The sequence below is a fragment of the Solanum verrucosum genome, unplaced genomic scaffold (genome assembly GCF_900185275.1).
Source record: "Solanum verrucosum unplaced genomic scaffold, falcon-dt-bn FXZP01000103.1, whole genome shotgun sequence".
Lineage (NCBI taxonomy): Eukaryota > Viridiplantae > Streptophyta > Magnoliopsida > Solanales > Solanaceae > Solanum > Solanum verrucosum.
The window spans coordinates 8,942,360-8,961,496 of record NW_026020048.1 but is presented as its reverse complement, the minus strand read 5'-3'; the positions used below and the strand labels follow the sequence as shown (position 1 = coordinate 8,961,496).

The 19,137-nt window shown below is 33.5% G+C and overlaps 3 protein-coding genes across 3 annotated transcripts; all 3 read left to right on the top strand.

Annotated features, from left to right (window-relative positions):
- Nucleotides 1-4,572: 4,572 nt before the first annotated feature.
- Nucleotides 4,573-8,542, top strand: LOC125822953 (ADP-ribosylation factor-like protein 8a). The gene is made up of 6 exons (XM_049502413.1): nt 4,573-4,759; nt 6,904-6,985; nt 7,109-7,141; nt 7,250-7,371; nt 7,775-7,936; nt 8,280-8,542. The coding sequence occupies exons 1-6, from the start codon at nt 4,722-4,724 to the stop codon at nt 8,395-8,397; spliced, it is 555 nt and encodes a 184-aa protein (XP_049358370.1). The 5' UTR covers nt 4,573-4,721; the 3' UTR covers nt 8,398-8,542.
- Nucleotides 8,543-11,035: 2,493 nt separating this feature from the next.
- LOC125822920 (pentatricopeptide repeat-containing protein At5g67570, chloroplastic) lies at nt 11,036-16,579 on the top strand. The gene is made up of 9 exons (XM_049502383.1): nt 11,036-11,663; nt 11,925-12,116; nt 12,290-12,371; nt 12,459-12,647; nt 12,790-12,903; nt 13,509-13,602; nt 13,710-13,867; nt 14,832-15,269; nt 15,642-16,579. Exons 1-9 carry the CDS (start codon nt 11,101-11,103, stop codon nt 16,404-16,406), a joined length of 2,595 nt encoding a protein of 864 aa, XP_049358340.1. The 5' UTR covers nt 11,036-11,100; the 3' UTR covers nt 16,407-16,579.
- A 585-nt stretch (nt 16,580-17,164) lies between these two features.
- LOC125822677 (uncharacterized) lies at nt 17,165-17,813 on the top strand. Its single transcript, XM_049502108.1, has one exon. It carries the CDS (start codon nt 17,227-17,229, stop codon nt 17,725-17,727), a length of 501 nt encoding a protein of 166 aa, XP_049358065.1. The 5' UTR covers nt 17,165-17,226; the 3' UTR covers nt 17,728-17,813.
- The last annotated feature ends 1,324 nt before the right edge of the window (nt 17,814-19,137 follow it).

The window sequence follows — 19,137 nt, the reverse complement described above, 5'->3', positions numbered from 1 at the left end:
TAGTGAGAGGGGCAAATGTGCACTAGTTATTGGACGGCGAGGGCACTCATGAACGAAAAGTATGACGGAGGGTATTGACATACCATTTTCGAAAGTTCGGGGGTATATTTGTCCCTTTTCCCTTTTATTTATATTGGTTTTCTATTTTCTTTCCGTTTTTTTTATAGAAAAAATTAAGTTTCCTTTTAGTTTTTGTTTTATTTTTTCTTTTTACCCTTTTTATCTTTTTGTTTTCTCTTCACTAGAGCAACATCGGCGGCAACTTAGCTCCACCACCAAGTCGCCGTCCTCGTAGCTTCCCACCGTTAATCTGATTTTCATCCTCAAATCACAAATTTTTCACGTTAGATCAATTTCTCATTAGTGTGAAAAATTGACAATAGCTTAAAATCAAAATTAAAATTGAAAGTTAAGAGGATCAAATTTTAGTGTCATTAATGGAGAAATTTAGGAACTCTTGAGTGAAATATATAAGTTTTCTTAGTTATATTATTATGACCCAACCACCATACATAATTATCGCGCCGTCAATTGTCATCTACCTCCATCGTGAACCGCCGCGTTCATTTTTAAAGTTGCTAAGCTCTCAATAATTTCAACCAAAATTCAAAACTCCCTTTGAAAAATCAAATTTTGAAGTCTCCAAATATTGAACACTATCACTCTCAACCCATTCATTGCATATCCTACCAAATAACATCAAAGGTAAATCTTTTTACCATTAATCGACCCTTTTTATATTCTTTTGTTTTTTAAAACAAGAATCATGATGAATTTTCAGTTGATGTTAAGAAGGTTTATGAAGAAAATTTCACTCAATGGTTTCTAAATTTAAGTTTACTTTGCTAGTTTGAAAAATCATTTGGTCAAAGTAAAGAAAAAAAGAGCAAGAAAGGAAAGAGAAGAGAAAGAGAAGAAGGAAAATATAAAAGAAAAAGTAGAATAAAGGAAAAAATATTATTTTTTTAATTTTTAAAAATGTAAATTACGTGGCAAGCACATTTTTCTTTTTTGTTTCGAGATTGGCTTGCTGCCACTTACTTTTTGATACAAATCTGGGTGTGAGTTTTTAAGAAGGTATATATTATACTCTTAAAAATGTTCAGGTGGGTAATATGACCTCTGTGAAGTATAAGTGTGTAGTTGAGAATTCGACAATAGATTAGGGGGGCTTTTGGCTATTTTTTGCTTATAATTATATAAATACGGATCTTATCATACAAATTACAATGTATAAATGAATTTATACAAAACTGAACAATTTGTATAAAATTGAATGTATCTAGCGAATTATACAAATCAAAAGCTCCATAGCAAACAAACAAATTGTTGTGGAGCGCAATTATGCAAACTATAACTATAACATATAAATATAATTTTTATGTTTGCTATATGTGAAAGTTTCTCTACAAAAAACGGTGGGACTCACCATAACTATTTTCTTAAACAATAACCCTTTATATAATTAATTAAAACTATAGTCATGTAGCATAATTAAGTATTAAATGTTAACTTAGTTATATATTTTCTCTTTAATTTAACCTATGTCATGTCTCACTAATCCAAGTAGAAACTTGGGAAAATGGAGAGAAGAGAAATGGTGAGGAGCCAAATTCAAGATGTAATATTGTATGATGTTGAGAAAGTTTTGATAGTTTTTGCAAATTGTGATATTTTCATATTTATGAGAAAAAGTACAACTTTAAAAATTCTAAATTACATATATTCAAAAGAAAAAAAGCACAACTTTATTTTGATGTAAGTTGATTACTTGTTTGACAATATTTCTATAAAATTTAAAAGTACTCTTTTCGTCCATATTTACTTGTCATATTTGAACTTAACAACTCATTAAGAAAATAATATTTGACTCATTATTTTACCATAGTATAAACTATATTATTAATTGATATTTAATATTAGGTCTTGAAAAATAAAATGGAAAATTAGTAATTAATTCTAAAAATAAAATCTGAAAAAATAATGCTCCCTCTATTCATTTACTTGTCACTCTTTGACTTGACACATCTATTAAAAAAACAATCTTATTGATATAGGTATTTTACCAAACTATTCCTATTTAATGATCTAAAATATTAGGTCTTGAAAAATGATTTGAAAAATAAGTATTTAATGGTGAGAATAAAACCTGAAAAAGAATAATTGTATATTCTTGAGATGTCATACATGACAAGTAAAAATAAAATTTATTTTTAAAATAAGTAACAAATAAAAATAAACGGAATAATATCTTTAATATATTAAAAGTAAAATTTTCTTTTTAGAATCGTGAATAAGAGCCTGTTTGGAATTGCTGCTAAAAGTTGTTTATTTTTAGAAGCGTTTTTTTTAAAAATAACTTTTTAGAAAAGTGCTTTTAAAAAAAAATTGTATTTGACAAATTCATTTAAAAAGTGTTTTTGATACGCAATTTGTGTTTGACTATTTTTTTTAAACGGTAAAGGGTCAAATATACCCTTATACTATTGAAAATAGTTAAAATATGTCATTATACTTTCGGGCTAAATATACCCCTCCTATTATACTATTGGGCTAAATATACCCCTCACATCATATTTTGGTACTGATTTACCCTTATATCTAATTGAGGGACACAAGAACGACTAAGATTAAAAGAATCCATTCAATTTAAAATAGACCCAATTATGATATAACCCGCCCTGCCCCGCTCCAATAACATAACCCGATCTAATCAATTATATTGACCTATCCAATTCAGTCTTCAACACAAAGAAAACCTATGATTGAAGTTCTCTCTGTGGTATACTGTTGTTAACACATCCTTCTTTCCCAGTTTGTCTCATTTATTAAGCTCTAAAATCTCATTTCCTAATGATGATAGAAAACGAAATATTGCAAACCAAAAGCTTGGTTAGCTTCATTAATAAGATAGCTGCCAACTAATGTGTTCCTTACTGAATCTTATATTAACTCGTGAATCAAATTTGCACTGAACAGTGGTTTCTCTCTTGATTATGGTAAGCGAAACCAGACATATTGATTGGAACGGAGAGGCATCCATCCACAAAATCTGAGAAATCAAGCCATCTCATTCACTTCTGATTCACTTGACACTCCCAACAATCGATTAACCATCAAATTAATGGCTAGCTAAAAATCACTTCAATGTTTTGCAATTTCCCATTAAACAAAGAAGTTTTCTTCAATGTTCTGTTATTCTTTTTGAAGATTGAATTGGGTGGTCAATATAATTAATTAGATTGGGTTATGTTATTAGGGCGGGTGGGTTGTATCACAATTTGGTCTATCTAAAATTGAATGAATTTTTTTAATCTTAGCCGTCCACGTGTCCCTCAGTTAGATATAAGCATAAATTAGTACCAAAGTATGATATGAAGGGTATATTTAGCCCGAAAGTATAACGAGAGATATATTTAAACTATTTCCAATAATACAGTGATATATTTGACCATTTTAAAAGAAAGTACTTTTGAGAGTCAAATTACGAAAAAGGACAAGCATCAATGTGTTTTTGATATTAAGATTATTTTATAGAGATAAACTATTTTAAACACCTAATACAAAAACTTTAATTACGTTTTTAATTTAATTAATTAAAATGTGCATATTCAAATTTCAATCAATATTATACATAGATAAATATTGTTGAAATATATTGAAAAGAAGAATCTTTTTGTTATTTGTTACCTATTCTCTTGGATTCAATCTTAGCTATTATCCTTTTTTTTGTTAAGTACTCTAAAGTTTAAAAAAAAATCCTATTAAAATAAAATAATACATTAATTAGAAAATAAAAATTTGTTATTTGTTACTTTTTGGGAGGGTCTAAATCTTTAATTGTTAATCTTTCTCTCTTTTTTTAATCCTGCAAAAATATTGTTGTTACATTTATTTCTATATACAATATAAAATATAAATAATAATATAAAACACAAATAAAATAAATTTTATTATATAAAAGTAAAAATAAAATTATTGAATGAAAATTAACCAAACTTATGAGATATGTTTATTAATCAATAAGGGATATATTGATAAATATGTATATATGTAAAGGATTTTTTAGTCTTAAAAATAATAATTTCCTGCTTCTATTTTTTTTAAAAGCAATTTTAAAATTTGCTTAGCAATTTTTTATTTTTTTTTGCAAAAAAGTGATTTTTTCTAAAATAAAGTAAAACACTACTAGCCTCCCAACAGAATGCCAAACATGCTCTAAGTAATTGAAAAAATTGGGCATGTTGACCCTAGAGTTTAGGCTGAACATGCGTCCACGAATAAAAGATCCCGTGGGGGCCACCCGCCGTCCAATAATCATCCATCTAGCACCGCCCCTCCGCCAATGGATTTGAACTTTCACTGTGCGTGTAAATCACGCACATCCTCTTCGCGCGTAACACATTATTCCCTTATTGGCTACTTTAAGTGATCAGTTTGATTGGTCCACGTACTCCTATGACAGCGTAATATATCTGCTCACACCAATGGCTGTTTAGTAAATTCATGTAGTTTCTAGGGCTAAAATTGAGTTATAGCGCAATAATTTATTCCCATATCTCATATGATTTGGTTTTCACTATTTTGTACGCATATAGGATACACAAATACAGAGGGAAAGGGGAAAAGGTATTTATTGTGTTTTGTTTGAGAGGGATCTTTCTTCTTCATACTGATATTCTTATTCAGATCTCTCTCTTTTACGATTCTTTGCATCAGCCATGGGTATCTGGGAAGCTTTTCTCAATTGGCTTCGAAGGTATATCTTTTTTTTTTTTGTTATTATGAACTTTGCAAAGTATAATTGGTGAAGGCTTGGATAAAATTATGAAGTTAAATAGGATCCATATAACCTATATGAATTAAATTGAGATTGAGGCATAGTTGATGAATTTTTCTATTATGCATCCTCTTTGTCATAATGTGCCAATTATTGAGGATTTTGTGGGCTGTCAATTGGTTAATTACACACGGAGATGTTGATATGCCGTTGTTGGCTTATGGATTGGTTAATTTGTCATGTGGTGTACGATCTATCTTCATTTTGTTTTTTCGTTTTTGGGTGGTCTGTTGAACGGTTGATTAATGACTCTGGTTCCTGTGTCTTCTTATTTCTTTTGTTTGAGATTTCTAGAATTTGGAATAAAAAGATGGTATTTTTGCATCTTCTAAGTCTTTGATTGGTTGGGGCAGTACGGGTCTGAATTTTACCATGAAACTTGGGTAATAGTGGTCATCGTAGTCCACATATCTTACAAATTTCTATTACTGACTTTCATATGGTGGAAAAGAAATTGGAATGGGAAATCAATGGCAGAAAACATTCAGTCTATTTATCAGATGTGGGCATAACAAGGTTTTGGGTTTTTAGGCTACCAGATGTTGAACTGTCTACAGAAAGACTTCTTTTTTCCAACTCTATCCAGCGTTCCTCTTATCTTGTCCCATTTGGTCACTTCTGAAAGAGTTATGGGGTGGAAGTTTCTGGTCATTCAACCTCAATTGTACTTCACTACTACACTTCCCAACAACACGACAACGGACATTAAAAGATTGTTTCTTTTAGGTAGTGTAAGGAGATTTTCTAGTTTGAAACGACAAAAATCTGTTCTATCTTTCAGTACAACTGAGCATTTTAGGATAAACTTTGTTGATAGTGGGGTTCGAACCACAACTCTAAAAAAAGGAACTTTTGTTGATAGTGGGGTCCACAACCCATTCCTTACCACTGAGCCGTCAATCAGTTTGTTAGGGATTCAAAAGTTAATATACATATTATATATATATATATAATTTTCTAATACAAATACAAGATCTACGGGAAAGCTACTCGGTTCATCCAAACCCCCTCTTAGCTCTGCCCCTGTCCACACGCGCAGGAAGGATCTGACTAGAAAGTCGTCTTGCTGATGCGATAGGCCTCTCGGTATGGCTACATTCGTCTCGACAATAGGATAGGGAAAGAAAATCCATAGACGAGACCAACTGGGACCGAACCTTTCTATCTTCGTCTTTCTCTTTTTGTTCCTGCCTGCCGAGGACCTATGTTTCAATTCATGTTGTACTGATTGTAAATCTTTTGCTAGCTATAAGAATGGATTTCATGTCTTTCCTTCTAAGGATCCTGTGCCAGCTGAAATGTTGTTTCTTTCCCTTATATGGTCTCTTATTATTTTTCTCTCTTTGTTCATGAGAAGGTCTTGATAACTTATTCCTTTTGTCATTGTATCCTTTTGGGTTGTTTGCTTTCCAGATTTGGCTGGACCATTTCCCTTCTTTAGCTCTTATTGCATTTTCCACCTAAATCCTTGAAATTCTTGTAGCTTTTGACTTTTCTATGTTTCTTGCAAAATGATTTGTGTTCCATCGGAGTCATTGCTGTAGACAGACTCTTTGCCTGGTCAATGATTGACCACCTCTTATCAGAAACATCATGTCTGGATATGTGGTTGGAACGCCTTTTCATATTTTTGAAAGGACTAGACACTGACTGATGAAAGTGAAACAATTGATGCTTCCCCTTGACCTTCCATCATATGCAAAACTTTTTCCTGAGGTTCAACTGGGGTGGTTCCAGAAATGACGACCAAAAATAACTTATATTTGACAGATTTTAAGAAGTCACCATCCGTTATTCAGTCTTGTGTCATCCCACCATGCTTGAGCACTTTAGATCTTGTAGTTGCTTTTAGTGTAAGGTCTTTCAATGATGGTGTTGCGTCTCATTATTACTTCAAAGTTAGGAACTTGACTGTTGAAACTTATTGTCATCTTCTTTCTGAGGTGGACTTAAAAGTATAAAGCATGTCAGAATTTCAATATTTTAAATGCATTTGTGCTGATCACTATGTTTCCTTTGGCTCTTATTAAATGATTCCTCATGTCAAAACTTGCTTGTTCCAGCTTCTTCTTTAAGCAGGAAATGGAGCTTTCATTGATAGGATTGCAAAATGCGGGAAAAACATCTCTTGTAAATGTTATTGCTGTAAGTAAATTCCTTGTTAACCTTCTAGTGCCAGCTCATCATTATTGTTTCACTTGCTTTGCTTCCATATAACTGATGGAATCTGACACCTTAATGGGTTTGTTTCTCCCTTCTTATTCTTAGACTGGTGGATACAGTGAAGACATGATACCAACTGTAAGTTTTCATCCTAAAGGATCTCATACTAGTTTTTACTTTTTGGCCAACTCTGCTAAGTACTTTTAAGTGATCTTCTATAATTTTACGGAAATTTTTGGTATTCAGGTGGGATTTAACATGCGCAAAGTGACTAAAGGGAATGTCACAATAAAATTGTGGGACCTTGGAGGTCAACCCAGATTCCGCAGTATGTGGGAGAGATACTGTCGTGCTGTTTCTGCTATAGTGTAAGCATCTCCTCTCCAGCTTATATTATTCTATTTGCTTTTACAGATAGATGTAGATGAATCCATTTATACACTCATTTAGAAGATAACACATATTACGAATTGAGATGAATCTTCTCCATGGTTTATTAATGAACAGTTTTATTGAATCTCATGGTTTGCCTGATCAAGCTGTCCTCTCTGGTGCTTGACAGATTTATATTTTTATGCCTTCGATAGGTGGAATTCCTTGATCTTGATCTTGATCTTATGTGTATTTAAAGGAATGATGCTAAATTAGTTGCTCTCTTGAGAGTTTTAACAAATTTCAAGGACCTCAACTGTAACTTCATATACATGAATTCTTATACTATAGCCTTGAGCTAATTTGGTTTCTGGATTCTTTAAATGTCCTTCCTTGCAGTTATGTTGTTGATGCTGCTGATCCTGATAACCTCAGCGTATCAAGTAGTGAACTCCATGACCTGCTGAGCAAGCCATCTCTGAGTGGTATTCCATTGCTAGTGCTGGGAAACAAGATTGACAAGCCTGATTCCCTGTCCAAACAGGCTTTGACTGACCAGATGTAAGTGCAGAATATTACGCTAGTGATTGGTGGCTTTTTGGCCTTAGTTTACAGTATGGTTGGTTAGTGGAAGGGAGGTAAAAGTTTAATCATTCACTTTTGGTCCAATTCCATAAAACTGGAAAGGAAGGAAAATAAATTTTCTTCTTTCACTTGGTATAAAAAGCTTTTGGAAGGAATGCAAATACCTCTGCATGTCCTTCTCATATCTTTGCCGCAGAGAAGATTGGATCTTAACCTTATCATCCCTCCTGCTATTCCTCCTATTTCTTAAAACTCTGATCGCATAGCATTAATTATATCTATGTGGTCTTATCTTAAAGAACATTATATTTTTTTGCAGGGGATTGAAATCAATTACTGATAGAGAAGTGTGCTGCTATATGATCTCGTGCAAGAATTCCACCAACATTGACTCAGTCATTGATTGGCTTGTTAAGCACTCGAAATCAAAGAGCTAAAGATGACTAAAACTTTTTTGTAGTGGTGCTGATTTGTATGATAAATTTGCGAGGCTATTGGTTTTTTCTGCTGGTTTCTCCAGTGTTCTCTTGTACTGTAAATTAAATTATTTTGTTTATTGAGTGCGTTGTTACATGTTTTTTTCTTGCCATTTTTCGTCTCAACTCTCTCTAATTGTGTTTGCAATTCCTCTTATAGTGTTTACTGATCTGCTGCACGAGTTTGTGTGAAGGAAACGGATCTTTTAAGTTTTATATTTATTAGAAGATAACCTAAGCTATCATAATATTTCTGTTATATGGAAGCCCCAGTTAATAATGCCAATTTTGTGTATTCTTTGATTGAACACCAAATGATTGTCAATAACTTAAAGCTTTTAAAATTTATATATTTTTAAAAAAAAATATTCGTGAGTATTTTATTAAATAAAAATATATGATCTGTTGGTTAGTATTTAATTGTCAGAAAATATTGTTTAAGAAAAACATTTCCACCGAGTGTGAGATAATTACTTCTTTTTTCCAACTATTTATGCTGTCAAGTTCATATTACTTCTCAAATCAACATTTTGACATTTAACACTCGAAAATTGTTTCAAAGCAATACTATGCTCGGTCCTATTTTGTATGACAATTTTTCAGTCCATTTCAAAAAAAAAAAAGTTATTTTATTGTAATTTAATATTAAGATGCATATTTTTTTTTTATTAAAAAATTTAATAGTCCCACAAATGAATTGTTTTAGGCGATAGTGTTATCACTTATCATATATAAGGTACAACTAGTACTAGTAGTAAGAGGGGATTATTTTATTGATATTATATTATAAAGCATGGGACCCATGCTATATTTTTCTTCTTGAGCCTTTGTTTCTCTTTCTTAATTTTCTCTTTCCTCTTTTTTCTCTTTTTTTAGTTTTCTCTAAATCTAATTTAAAACAAATTTAATTACTCCATCCGTGTATATAGTGAAAAATAATTTACTTTTTTACTTATTTAATTTAACAGAAAATACTTTTTAAAATTATTATTTTTATCATTAAATAATCACATAATATATTAATAATAAAATTTAAAAATATAATTAATAAAACTAGTTTAGTAAAATAAATTTCTAATACAAATTCAATTGAATATATTACACATTAAATATTTAGAAGTTATCGACATAGAAAGCATGATTATGATGATTATTATTATTATTAGGTGTTTGACTATATATATACTAGAGTTGAAAATAGAATTATGTTTTATTTTTGCAAAAAATATTCAAAATTATGTTCGTATTAAACTTAAATAACATTTCAAAAGTGAAAAGTAAGTTAAAAAAACACATTGTACCAATATATTTCCAAATTAAAAATATATCTTCAAAAAAAAAAGGCAGTGTTCCAAATTTTCATTGTCGAAAATCAATTTTCAAATAAAGTGACAATTATTTTATAAATATTTATGTTTAAATGGGTCCTAAAAGTAGAAGTTAAAAAAACAATGAAATATGAAGGCAAAAATTTTAAAGTACTATAAATGAAAATTGGGAGGAAAAGAAACAAAAATAATTTTAGTAGTCAATTTTATGGTATAAGTGACCATCCAAAGAATTAACTTGAATATTTTTATGCTCATAGCCTTTAATTATAGAATAATAAAAAGAGCAACTTTCACATATAGCAAACACAAAATTCATATTTGTATGCTATAACAAAGTTTGCATAATTGCGCTCCATAGCAAAGATAAATATGTATATTTCGCTATACATATACAAAAAGCAGATGTATAATCTGTTTTGGTATACATATACAAAAAAATCAATTGTATAAAGTGAGAGACACGAGTGAACGAGCGAGATCTGGGAGAGTGGCGAGCGATATCTGGGAGATGGGAGAGAGGGAAACGAAAATATATGTATATATACAATTTTCTCTTGCTTTATACAAACACATTTTATACAATTTGCGTTTTTTGTATAAAGTGAGAGAGGCGAGTGAGAGAGCGAGATCTGGGAGAGTGGCAAGCGAGATTTGGGAGAGAGAGGAACGAAAATATATGTATATATACAATTTTCTCTCGCTTTATACAAACACAAACGCACTTTATACACTTGTGTTTGTATAAAAAACAAGAGAGGGGAGGGAGAGAACGAGAGTGGTGAGCGAGATTCAATAGGAGAGAGGTGAAATAGCAACAGTTTGCTATGAGGTACAATTAAATCAAACTATATTTATAGAATTTAATTTGAATTAATAGTTTGCTATTATATACAATTTTCCCTAATAAAAATTATAATTTGAAAAAAAAATTCTATTAAAACAAATAAGTAAAAAAATAATTATTATTTTCATCAAAAAAGTAGTAATTAAATTGATTTCCAAATAGAACTTAAAACAAAAAATCTAGAAAAAAAAGAGGAAACAGAGAGAGAGAGAAGGAAAGAGAAAGAAAAGGCAAAAAAGGAAAATAAAGCATGGGTCTCACAAATAAAAATACAATAGCAATAAAATAATCCCTCATACAACTAGTACTAGTTATACCTCATACATAATAAAAAATTTCGTAGTATTAATATTTTAAAAAAGAAAATCTTTGCTCAAATCAAATAAAATCATTGCTGGTAGTCTTATTATCAGCAAAGAGTGGGGAGGACCAACCTGTAAATTGTAATTGCTTCTGCAATTTCACTTCACTTCTCATTCCTCCATATCCATGGAAGCCTCCACCGGACCTCCACGTATTCCCTCTCCGTTACCGGCAATAGACGTCGGAAAGTTAAAGCAAAACCTCCTGCAAAAAGGCGTCGACCCAACTCCGAAAATTATCCACACTCTCCGCATAAAGGAACTTCAAAAATTCAACAGACGCCTCGCAAAAAAAGCCGCTAAAGAACCCCCGCCACTCACAGATACCCAAAAACAAGCCCTCGCCGAAGAATCATATTTCCAAGCCGTTAAATCAGAGTACAAAAGCTTCAAGAAAGAGGTGAAGGCCAAAAATGATGAAAGAATGGTGGGAAGGCCTTGGGAGAAGATTGAGAAACTCAAATTGCAAGAGCTTTCCAGTGAGAGTAAGGTGTATTCTGGTGATAAATTGAATTCTGAGCATCTGTGGGAGCTCAGTGATATAATTGAGAGTGAAAGAGATAAATTTTCATGGCTTTTGGATAATGATGTTGAAATCAAGCAAGGATGGTTCGATAACGAAAGGGCTAACTGGGATTACAGACAACGTCGTAGAGGCGAAGCTGAGACTATTCGGTTTATCATTGATAGGTATGTAACCCCAACTAATTTGGAATTGAGGCCTTGTTATTGTTGTAGTACCAATAGTTGTGCAAATATACCTGACTTGTGTCCAACTAGTCTGAGATTGAGGCTCCTGGTATTAGGTGTGGCAGTTATATCCGACTGTATTAATTTGGCATTAAGTTGTATTTGTTGTTGTTGTAGTACTATTGATTAAGTGTGTGAATTCTGCATGTTCACTGTAGGTTGAAGAATTGAAGCTGATAATTTTCTGCATTCTTGTTGTAGATTGAGTGAGACAGAACTTGGTGTGAAGGATTATAAGTTTTCTAAGTTGATGAAACACTCTGGATTGCAGTATACTGAGGAGCAAATGCTGAGGTTAGTGCAAGGGCTTGGTGAAAAGGGACAGTGGAAACACGCCTTGTCTGTTGTACACTGGGTTTACACTTCTAAGGAACATAGACGCAGCAAAAGCAGGTACATATGCTTTAATGTTTTATCAGCAATTAACCAAATGTTATTTCATTTATGCAAGTAACTATGATGATTTTGTTTCAGAGCTATAGTTTTGCCAGTAGTTAATCTATCATATATATTAGTTGCTTCCGAATTCTTGAAAAAGGAGAAACTATAGTCTTTGCTTTATCTAGGTTCGTGTACACAAAACTGTTGGCAGTTCTGGGGAAAGCAAGAAGGCCCCGTGAAGCTCTTCAAGTGTTCAATTTGATGAGAGTATTTCCTAACTCTTATATGTCGGCTTCTTCTTGAATATACTCATATGACGTGGTTGGAGAGAGCCTGACACTTTGTGATGTTTAGGGGGATGCCCATATTTACCCTGATATAGCAGCCTACCATAGCCTGGCTGTTACACTTGGCCAAGCTGGTTTGCTCAAAGAGTTGATCAACATCGTTGACTGCATGAAGCAAAAACCCGAAAAATTAAAGTACATGCGGAGGAAGAATTGGGACCCTGTTCTTCAACCGGATCTTGTGGTATATAATGCTGTAAGTAATTGTTGTCCTTTCTGTTGTCTTTTTTTCTTTTCTGATAAACAGTAGTGTTTTTACTTCTGGTACCAATTTCTTTTGTATGTTTGATAATCTGCATATTTGTGACTTCATTGGTCTTTACCTAAATGGTTTCCAGGTTTTAAATGTTTGTGTACAATCTCGCCAGTGGAAGGGAGTGTTCTGGGTTTTTGAGCAGTTGAGAAAGAATGGTCTTAAGCCAAATGGGCCAAGCTATGGACTCGCAATGGAGGTAGTTCATACTTTTTTTCCTTTTTCGTTTAATGACGTTTAGGTTGTCCCTGACTCCCTTTTTTAACTGTAAAGAGCCTATGAAATCAAAATAATCATTTATAATATCTGGAGGCAATTCATACTTTTGATACCTGTAAGGAGCAATCACTATTAGTAACTGTTTTGCCTTCTGCTTAGAACGTGTGTGTGTTCCTTCTAATCCATGGTTCAGATAAGAGTAATTCTAGGAAATCGCGAACAGCATTGTGAATTGCACATTGATTACTGTTACGTGAACAAGTTAGAGAACACTTTCAGATGATTTGTCTTGTTAGTATTTTAAAAGGAAATGCTCATTTACCAACTGCCATTCCTTTTTTTGAAAAAAAAAAACAAAGAAAAGGAATTGCTCGCAAGAAAATAAATAAACAACAATCACTGAATCATTGTGTGACTTGCTGACACAGAAGATTTTCGACTAGCATCACCAAACAACCATTCAGTGAGGATTTTTAGTAGTTACTTATTGGAGCGTGGTATTTACCATATCATGATTGTTATTTATTTCCAAGTAGTTATAGTAGCATTGCAAGTGTTACAAGCGTGCTGCAATTTTATTGAAAGGTAATGTTGCAATCTGGAAAATATGAACTTGTCCATGAGTTTTTTGGAAAGATGAAGAGAAGTGGGGAAGCCCTAAAAGCTCTTAGTTATAAAGGTAAGATGGTTTTTTTTCTCTTCCCCAACCTCCAATGAAAAGAAAAAGAAGAAAAAAGAGCACTCAATTTTTTTTTAACTTACCGACTTATTGTGGCCTCCTTTTAGTTCTTGTAAAATCTTTCTGGGAAGAGGGGAGAGTCAATGAAGCCATTCAAGTGGTGAGGGAAATGGAACAAAGAGGAGTTGTTGGAAGTGCCTCAGTGTATTATGAGCTGGCTTGCTGTCTTTGCTACCATGGAATGTGGAAAGAAGCATTCTTGGAGGTGAGGGTACCCTTTTCTCTTTATCTGTTTTCTTTTAGATGGTTTTTATAACCCCGACTTCCTTGTGCTAGTGAAGCTGAAGTTATATAGATAATTATTTGGACTTTCTTAGAAGTCAGTTCCTATGTTTCTTGCATAAAAAAGTTCTTTTGTCATTTCTATCGGTTATTGTACACTAGTGGATTAGATAATTTCTTTTAATAAAAATTAATTAGCGCATTTATTTATTTTTGGAGGACAAAAAGTTAATTTTTTCAGGCTAAGTTATAAAGACTGTCATAGTGTCATTTAAAATAAGGCAAATTTATTGAGTTTTAGACGATACTTATTCTGGCAGATGTTGGATTTTAATTGAAATCCAGCAACAAGTTCATTCTAGAAATTTCATGCATCCTCTCTTAAGCTTGATTCTTGGTAGTTCTTCAAGCCTGTTGATTGAGGAATGTAGCTATTTTTGGTCCTTGCCTTTGTAGCCAAGACTGATCATTTTTTTTTTGATAACCGAGAAATCCGTCTGTGACTTGCCCTTTGGACCAATCACAGCCTTCTAAACTCGGTCGATAATGGGCCCACCCCTCTACCCTTCTCCACTTAAATACCAGGCTTCGCTTTGCATGGTGTGGGGCTTGAACCTGTTATCATGATAAGCTTTAAAAAGGAAATGTTGGTTATAGTACTTGTAGAGTAATTCATTGTGTACTCATGCATTGGTTCCTTCCATTTTATTTTTTAACCTTCGATCTTTAGTCATTACATGCCTCAAAATTTGTTGCCTTCAAGTATGCATCTTCTGCTGTGTTATTTATGCTCTCTCTCACTCTCATTGAAAAGGTGGCATAACATACACTGTATCTGCTGATTTTCGAGACTTCTCTCCTCTCTGTGTAAATGTGTCTGCATGGTTCATCTTCTGCTGATCTTTTGATGCACAAACTCAATGCTAGTCATTCCACTCTTACTGCAGATTGAGAAGCTGAAGATGCTACGTCGCACAAGACCTTTGGCAGTTACCTTTACTGGCATGATTTTATCATCCATGGACGGTGGACATATTGATGGTTGCATATGTATATATGAACACAGTAAAAAGCACTGCGAACCTGACATAGGAATCATAAATGCCATGTTGAAGGTTTATGGCAAGAACGATATGTTCTATAAAGCTAAGGAATTATTTGAGTGGGCTAAGACAGAGAGTCCTGGTCCTCAACTTAGCCAGGATGATTTTAGCTCTGCCCGTAGGCCAGATGCATACACATACACCTCGATGCTTGAATCCTCTGCTTTCTCTCTCCAGTGGGAATACTTTGAGTATGTGTACAAGGAGATGGCTTTAGCTGGGTATCTGCTTGATCAAAGCAGACATGCGTACCTCTTGGTGGAAGCATCAAAAGCTGGGAAGGTAAAAATTAAAAAACTGGCTTCTTTATCAGGACCTGCATTTGATGATATCTTTTTGACAAGCGAATAGTAGACTAACACCCTTGTTCCATATAGAAAGAAAACTAAAGCATGATGTCTTCCTGGTCAAAATGTGTAGGACTGTAGGTTGATTCAACTCATTTCAATTATTTACTTGCAATTGAGTGGAAGAAAGATAAAATACTTCTAAAATTGTGGATTTAGTTATTAACTTATAATAAGTTGGATTGTGTTCCAGATGAGTCTCTGTTTTGGAGTTGTAAAAATCAGTTGTTGGAACTAGGTTAAACTCAGATCCTGTTTGTTTGTATTCAACATTTCCTTTTATAAGCTGCTTTCGTTGTTGATGCAGGTGCATTTGCTAGAGCATGCCTTTGATGCAATTCTGGAAGTTGGTCAAATACCTCATCCATCATTCTTCTTTGAGATTCTATGTCAAGCTACATGTCAGCATGATCATGAAAGAGCCCTTGCTCTAATTAAATTAATGGTTCATGTTCCATTTCAAGTCAGTAAACAAGAGTGGATTGACCTATTCAACAGCAACAATGAAAAACTTAGCCATTCTAGTTTGAGAGGATTATTGGATGTGATATGCAGGCAGAGTTTGGGATCAGACGCGACCATTGTAAACTTGTGCAGGGCATTGGAATCTGTTTGTGGATCTTGCACGTCAAGTATGCTTATAATCAATGAACCTGCTAAATTAACAGATGCCAGCGCTTTGGCAGCTGACAAGGATGGAAGTCTATATAGATGCAATGCTCCAGCTAATGCAGAATTACCCCTCCAGCATGTTCAAGTTGATGAAGCCTACGATGAGAGAGAAAAAGGTGCTGACAGGGAGTTAGTTTCGGATATGTCACACTTAAGTCACAGAGAAGATATGAGAGCTGGGACGAACACAATCTTTGAGCTTTCTGATGACGAATTAACTTTTGATGACCAATCTGATTACTTGGATGATATCGATCAGTTAGAACTCGGGATGTCTAGTGATGAAGATGACAACTCTAGTGAAACCAAGGTTCCCTCAGCGTATGATATATTGAAGACGTGGGAGGATATGAGGAAAAAAGATGCTACATTCTTCAACTTTCAATTAGGCCAGATGTGAATTTCCTTCACAGAAATTGCTCCTTCCTTACGATGACAAGCCTCCTTTGCCAAAAGCGATGAAATGATGCCGGAGATTCAACCTGGTAAAAATAGAGAATTATAGCACTGAGATAGTTGAAGCATATGACATGTGGTGTGATAGTAAGAATTAATTTACTCATTCTTCTCAAATTTAGGATGTTAGGGAAAACAAAAGCGGAAGAAACTTGGAAAATAATGTTAAAATGAAAGTAGTTCTGTTACTTGTTATTTTCTTTTCCACTAGCCAATTGTTTTTGGGTACAATGTATCAATAAAAGTAAAAATAAATAAAACAAGATTCACGATTAGACATGAATCATAATATGAGAGAATCTTCCTAGTTTGGTTGGTTACTTGGTGAGGGTTCGATTTTCACGTTGTGATCTCCTATCTCAATTTCTTTTACAAAAGAAAAAAAAACATAAAACATAATACAAATACTTGGAATTATACTTCTTGAATTAATTTATCTCATTTGGATGATAGGATAAAATAATTTAAAATAATTTCAAATTTAATAGGATATACTTAATTTTGAGATATCCACTTTTATCTCGTGTATCAAACTAAGAAGTCTTTTTTAATTAGTATGTATTATAGTATTTAAGAATTGATAAACGTAAAAATAAAAATATTAATACTTCAAAACATTTTAGAAATCTGAAGTACTCTTCAACTAGCCAACTCGACACTGTCTGACATACAAAACGACGCCGTTTTGTTTTCAGTCCCCTTCTGCTTTCACCTTCTTCCCACTTCTCTAAAACCCTAATACAAAGTCTCTGCAATTACTGAAAATGGCATCTCTAGTTTCGAAAATCTCATTGACAAGACTCTTTTCCCGGATCCGTGCCCCATCAATAGCTTACACTCTATGCACTGCTACAGAAACCCGAACCCAGAAGTTGGAGCGGATCGCCGACCAACTTCTGGACCTGAATAAGCTCGAAAAACATGACTACTCTATCCTATTCCGGCACAAAATGGGTCTTAATCGATATGGGCCTGCTGTTTCAGGTTTGGGTTCTGGATCTTCTTCTTCTGGCCCTGGTGCAGCGGCTGCGGATACAAAGGTGGAAGAAAAAACTATCTTTGATGTAAAGCTTGACAAGTTTGATGCGGCGGCCAAGATTAAGGTGATTAAGGAAATTAGGTCTTTTACTGATTTGGGTTTAAAGGAAGCTAAGGAGTTGGTAGAAAAAGCGCCAGCAGTGGTGAAAAAGGGAGTAACGAAAGATGAAGCTAATGCCATTATAGAAAAGCTCAAGGCAATAGGTGCTACAGCGGTACTAGAATGAAATTTCCAATTTTGCCTCATGTTCTTATACTGAAATTGTTATTTTTATGGGGAATAGAAATGGAAATTGTACTCCATTCTGACGAATTTTGGTTGCACATTGCTAGGGACTTTACTACATTGATTTACTACTCGTTTTTATGTGCCCCGTTACTGTTTATAGTTCCTGGTTACTGCTTCAATAAACTTTTATGTCAGCTCAGTTGCCCTGTGCTATAGAATAGATCGAAATTGTAATAACTTGCTGGGATTGCGGGTGTTGATTATCTTGGGTTGCAAGATCCATTTTTCTCCCTTTTAACATGGATTTACTTACAAATGGCTTACTAGCAGTGATAATGTGTAAGCATTTGATATGAGTGTGTTTAGCATTTCTCTCAATTTGTAGTCTCTATTGGAAAATCTGCACGAAATACCCACATGTATGTCATTTCTCTTATCTTTGTTTATTTGCAATCTTCCATAGAGTTCGTTGAATTTGTAGTACCTCAATGATGTTGGTGGTGTTGACTGATCTTGGCCTGCTAGATTCATTTCCTCTCTGCTCTTGTATTGGTTCAAGGTTCTTACTTTTTACCACTGATTAATTTAGGTAGTTACACGGTGATCATTTATTTTGTATAGCATCCTCCCGCTGGAAACTAATTGTATGTGTATAAATGAATACCCAAATTTGAAGTGGACAGCCTTGATATATGACCTCCTACATCATATGATTTCTCAATTGCTAGCATATTACTTGAAATCTTAGAAGGCTAAAGAGGTTTGGCTTTATAGATCAGCAATCCAAAAAATTAGCATGTTTTTCTTAAACTTTTTTGCTACTGTAGTGACCTGCAATTATACTAGTTTCTCTTAATTTGTTTCCTTGCTCCTTTCTTCATTTGGTGGCCATCAGTTTGCTTCTCTCCAATTTAAATGTTAGGTACTGTTAAGTGATACTTATCTCTTGACATATCATTCTTCTTTGATTATTGCTTATCTAAGGCTAAGCTGAATGACCCTGCTTTGTATCTCGGATGTACTAGTTCAGTTGTAGCCATTTCTTTTGCATTCACTATCTGTCAATGTCTGTTTTCATGTAAAGGATTTACTTTCATATAATATATGATAAATGAAACTATAATCCCTTCTATGTTCGGACAGAAGTTGCCACTTTGAATGTAAACTCTTTGGGATCTACATTCAAATATGTTCAGCATCTTTTGCACAGTAGTTCTTCCATGACCTCTGTGTTTGTTCAAGTCTGTGTTTGTCATCTATGAACTATGTGACTGATTTAACTGGTATCTACTCAAAGTAAATTACCTGGTTCTTGTTTTTTTTTCTTCTGTAAATAAAAGTATTTTATGTCATCTGCAGATTAATAACAGCACCATAGTAATCAAAACAAAAGTAAGTTTTAGGCCTA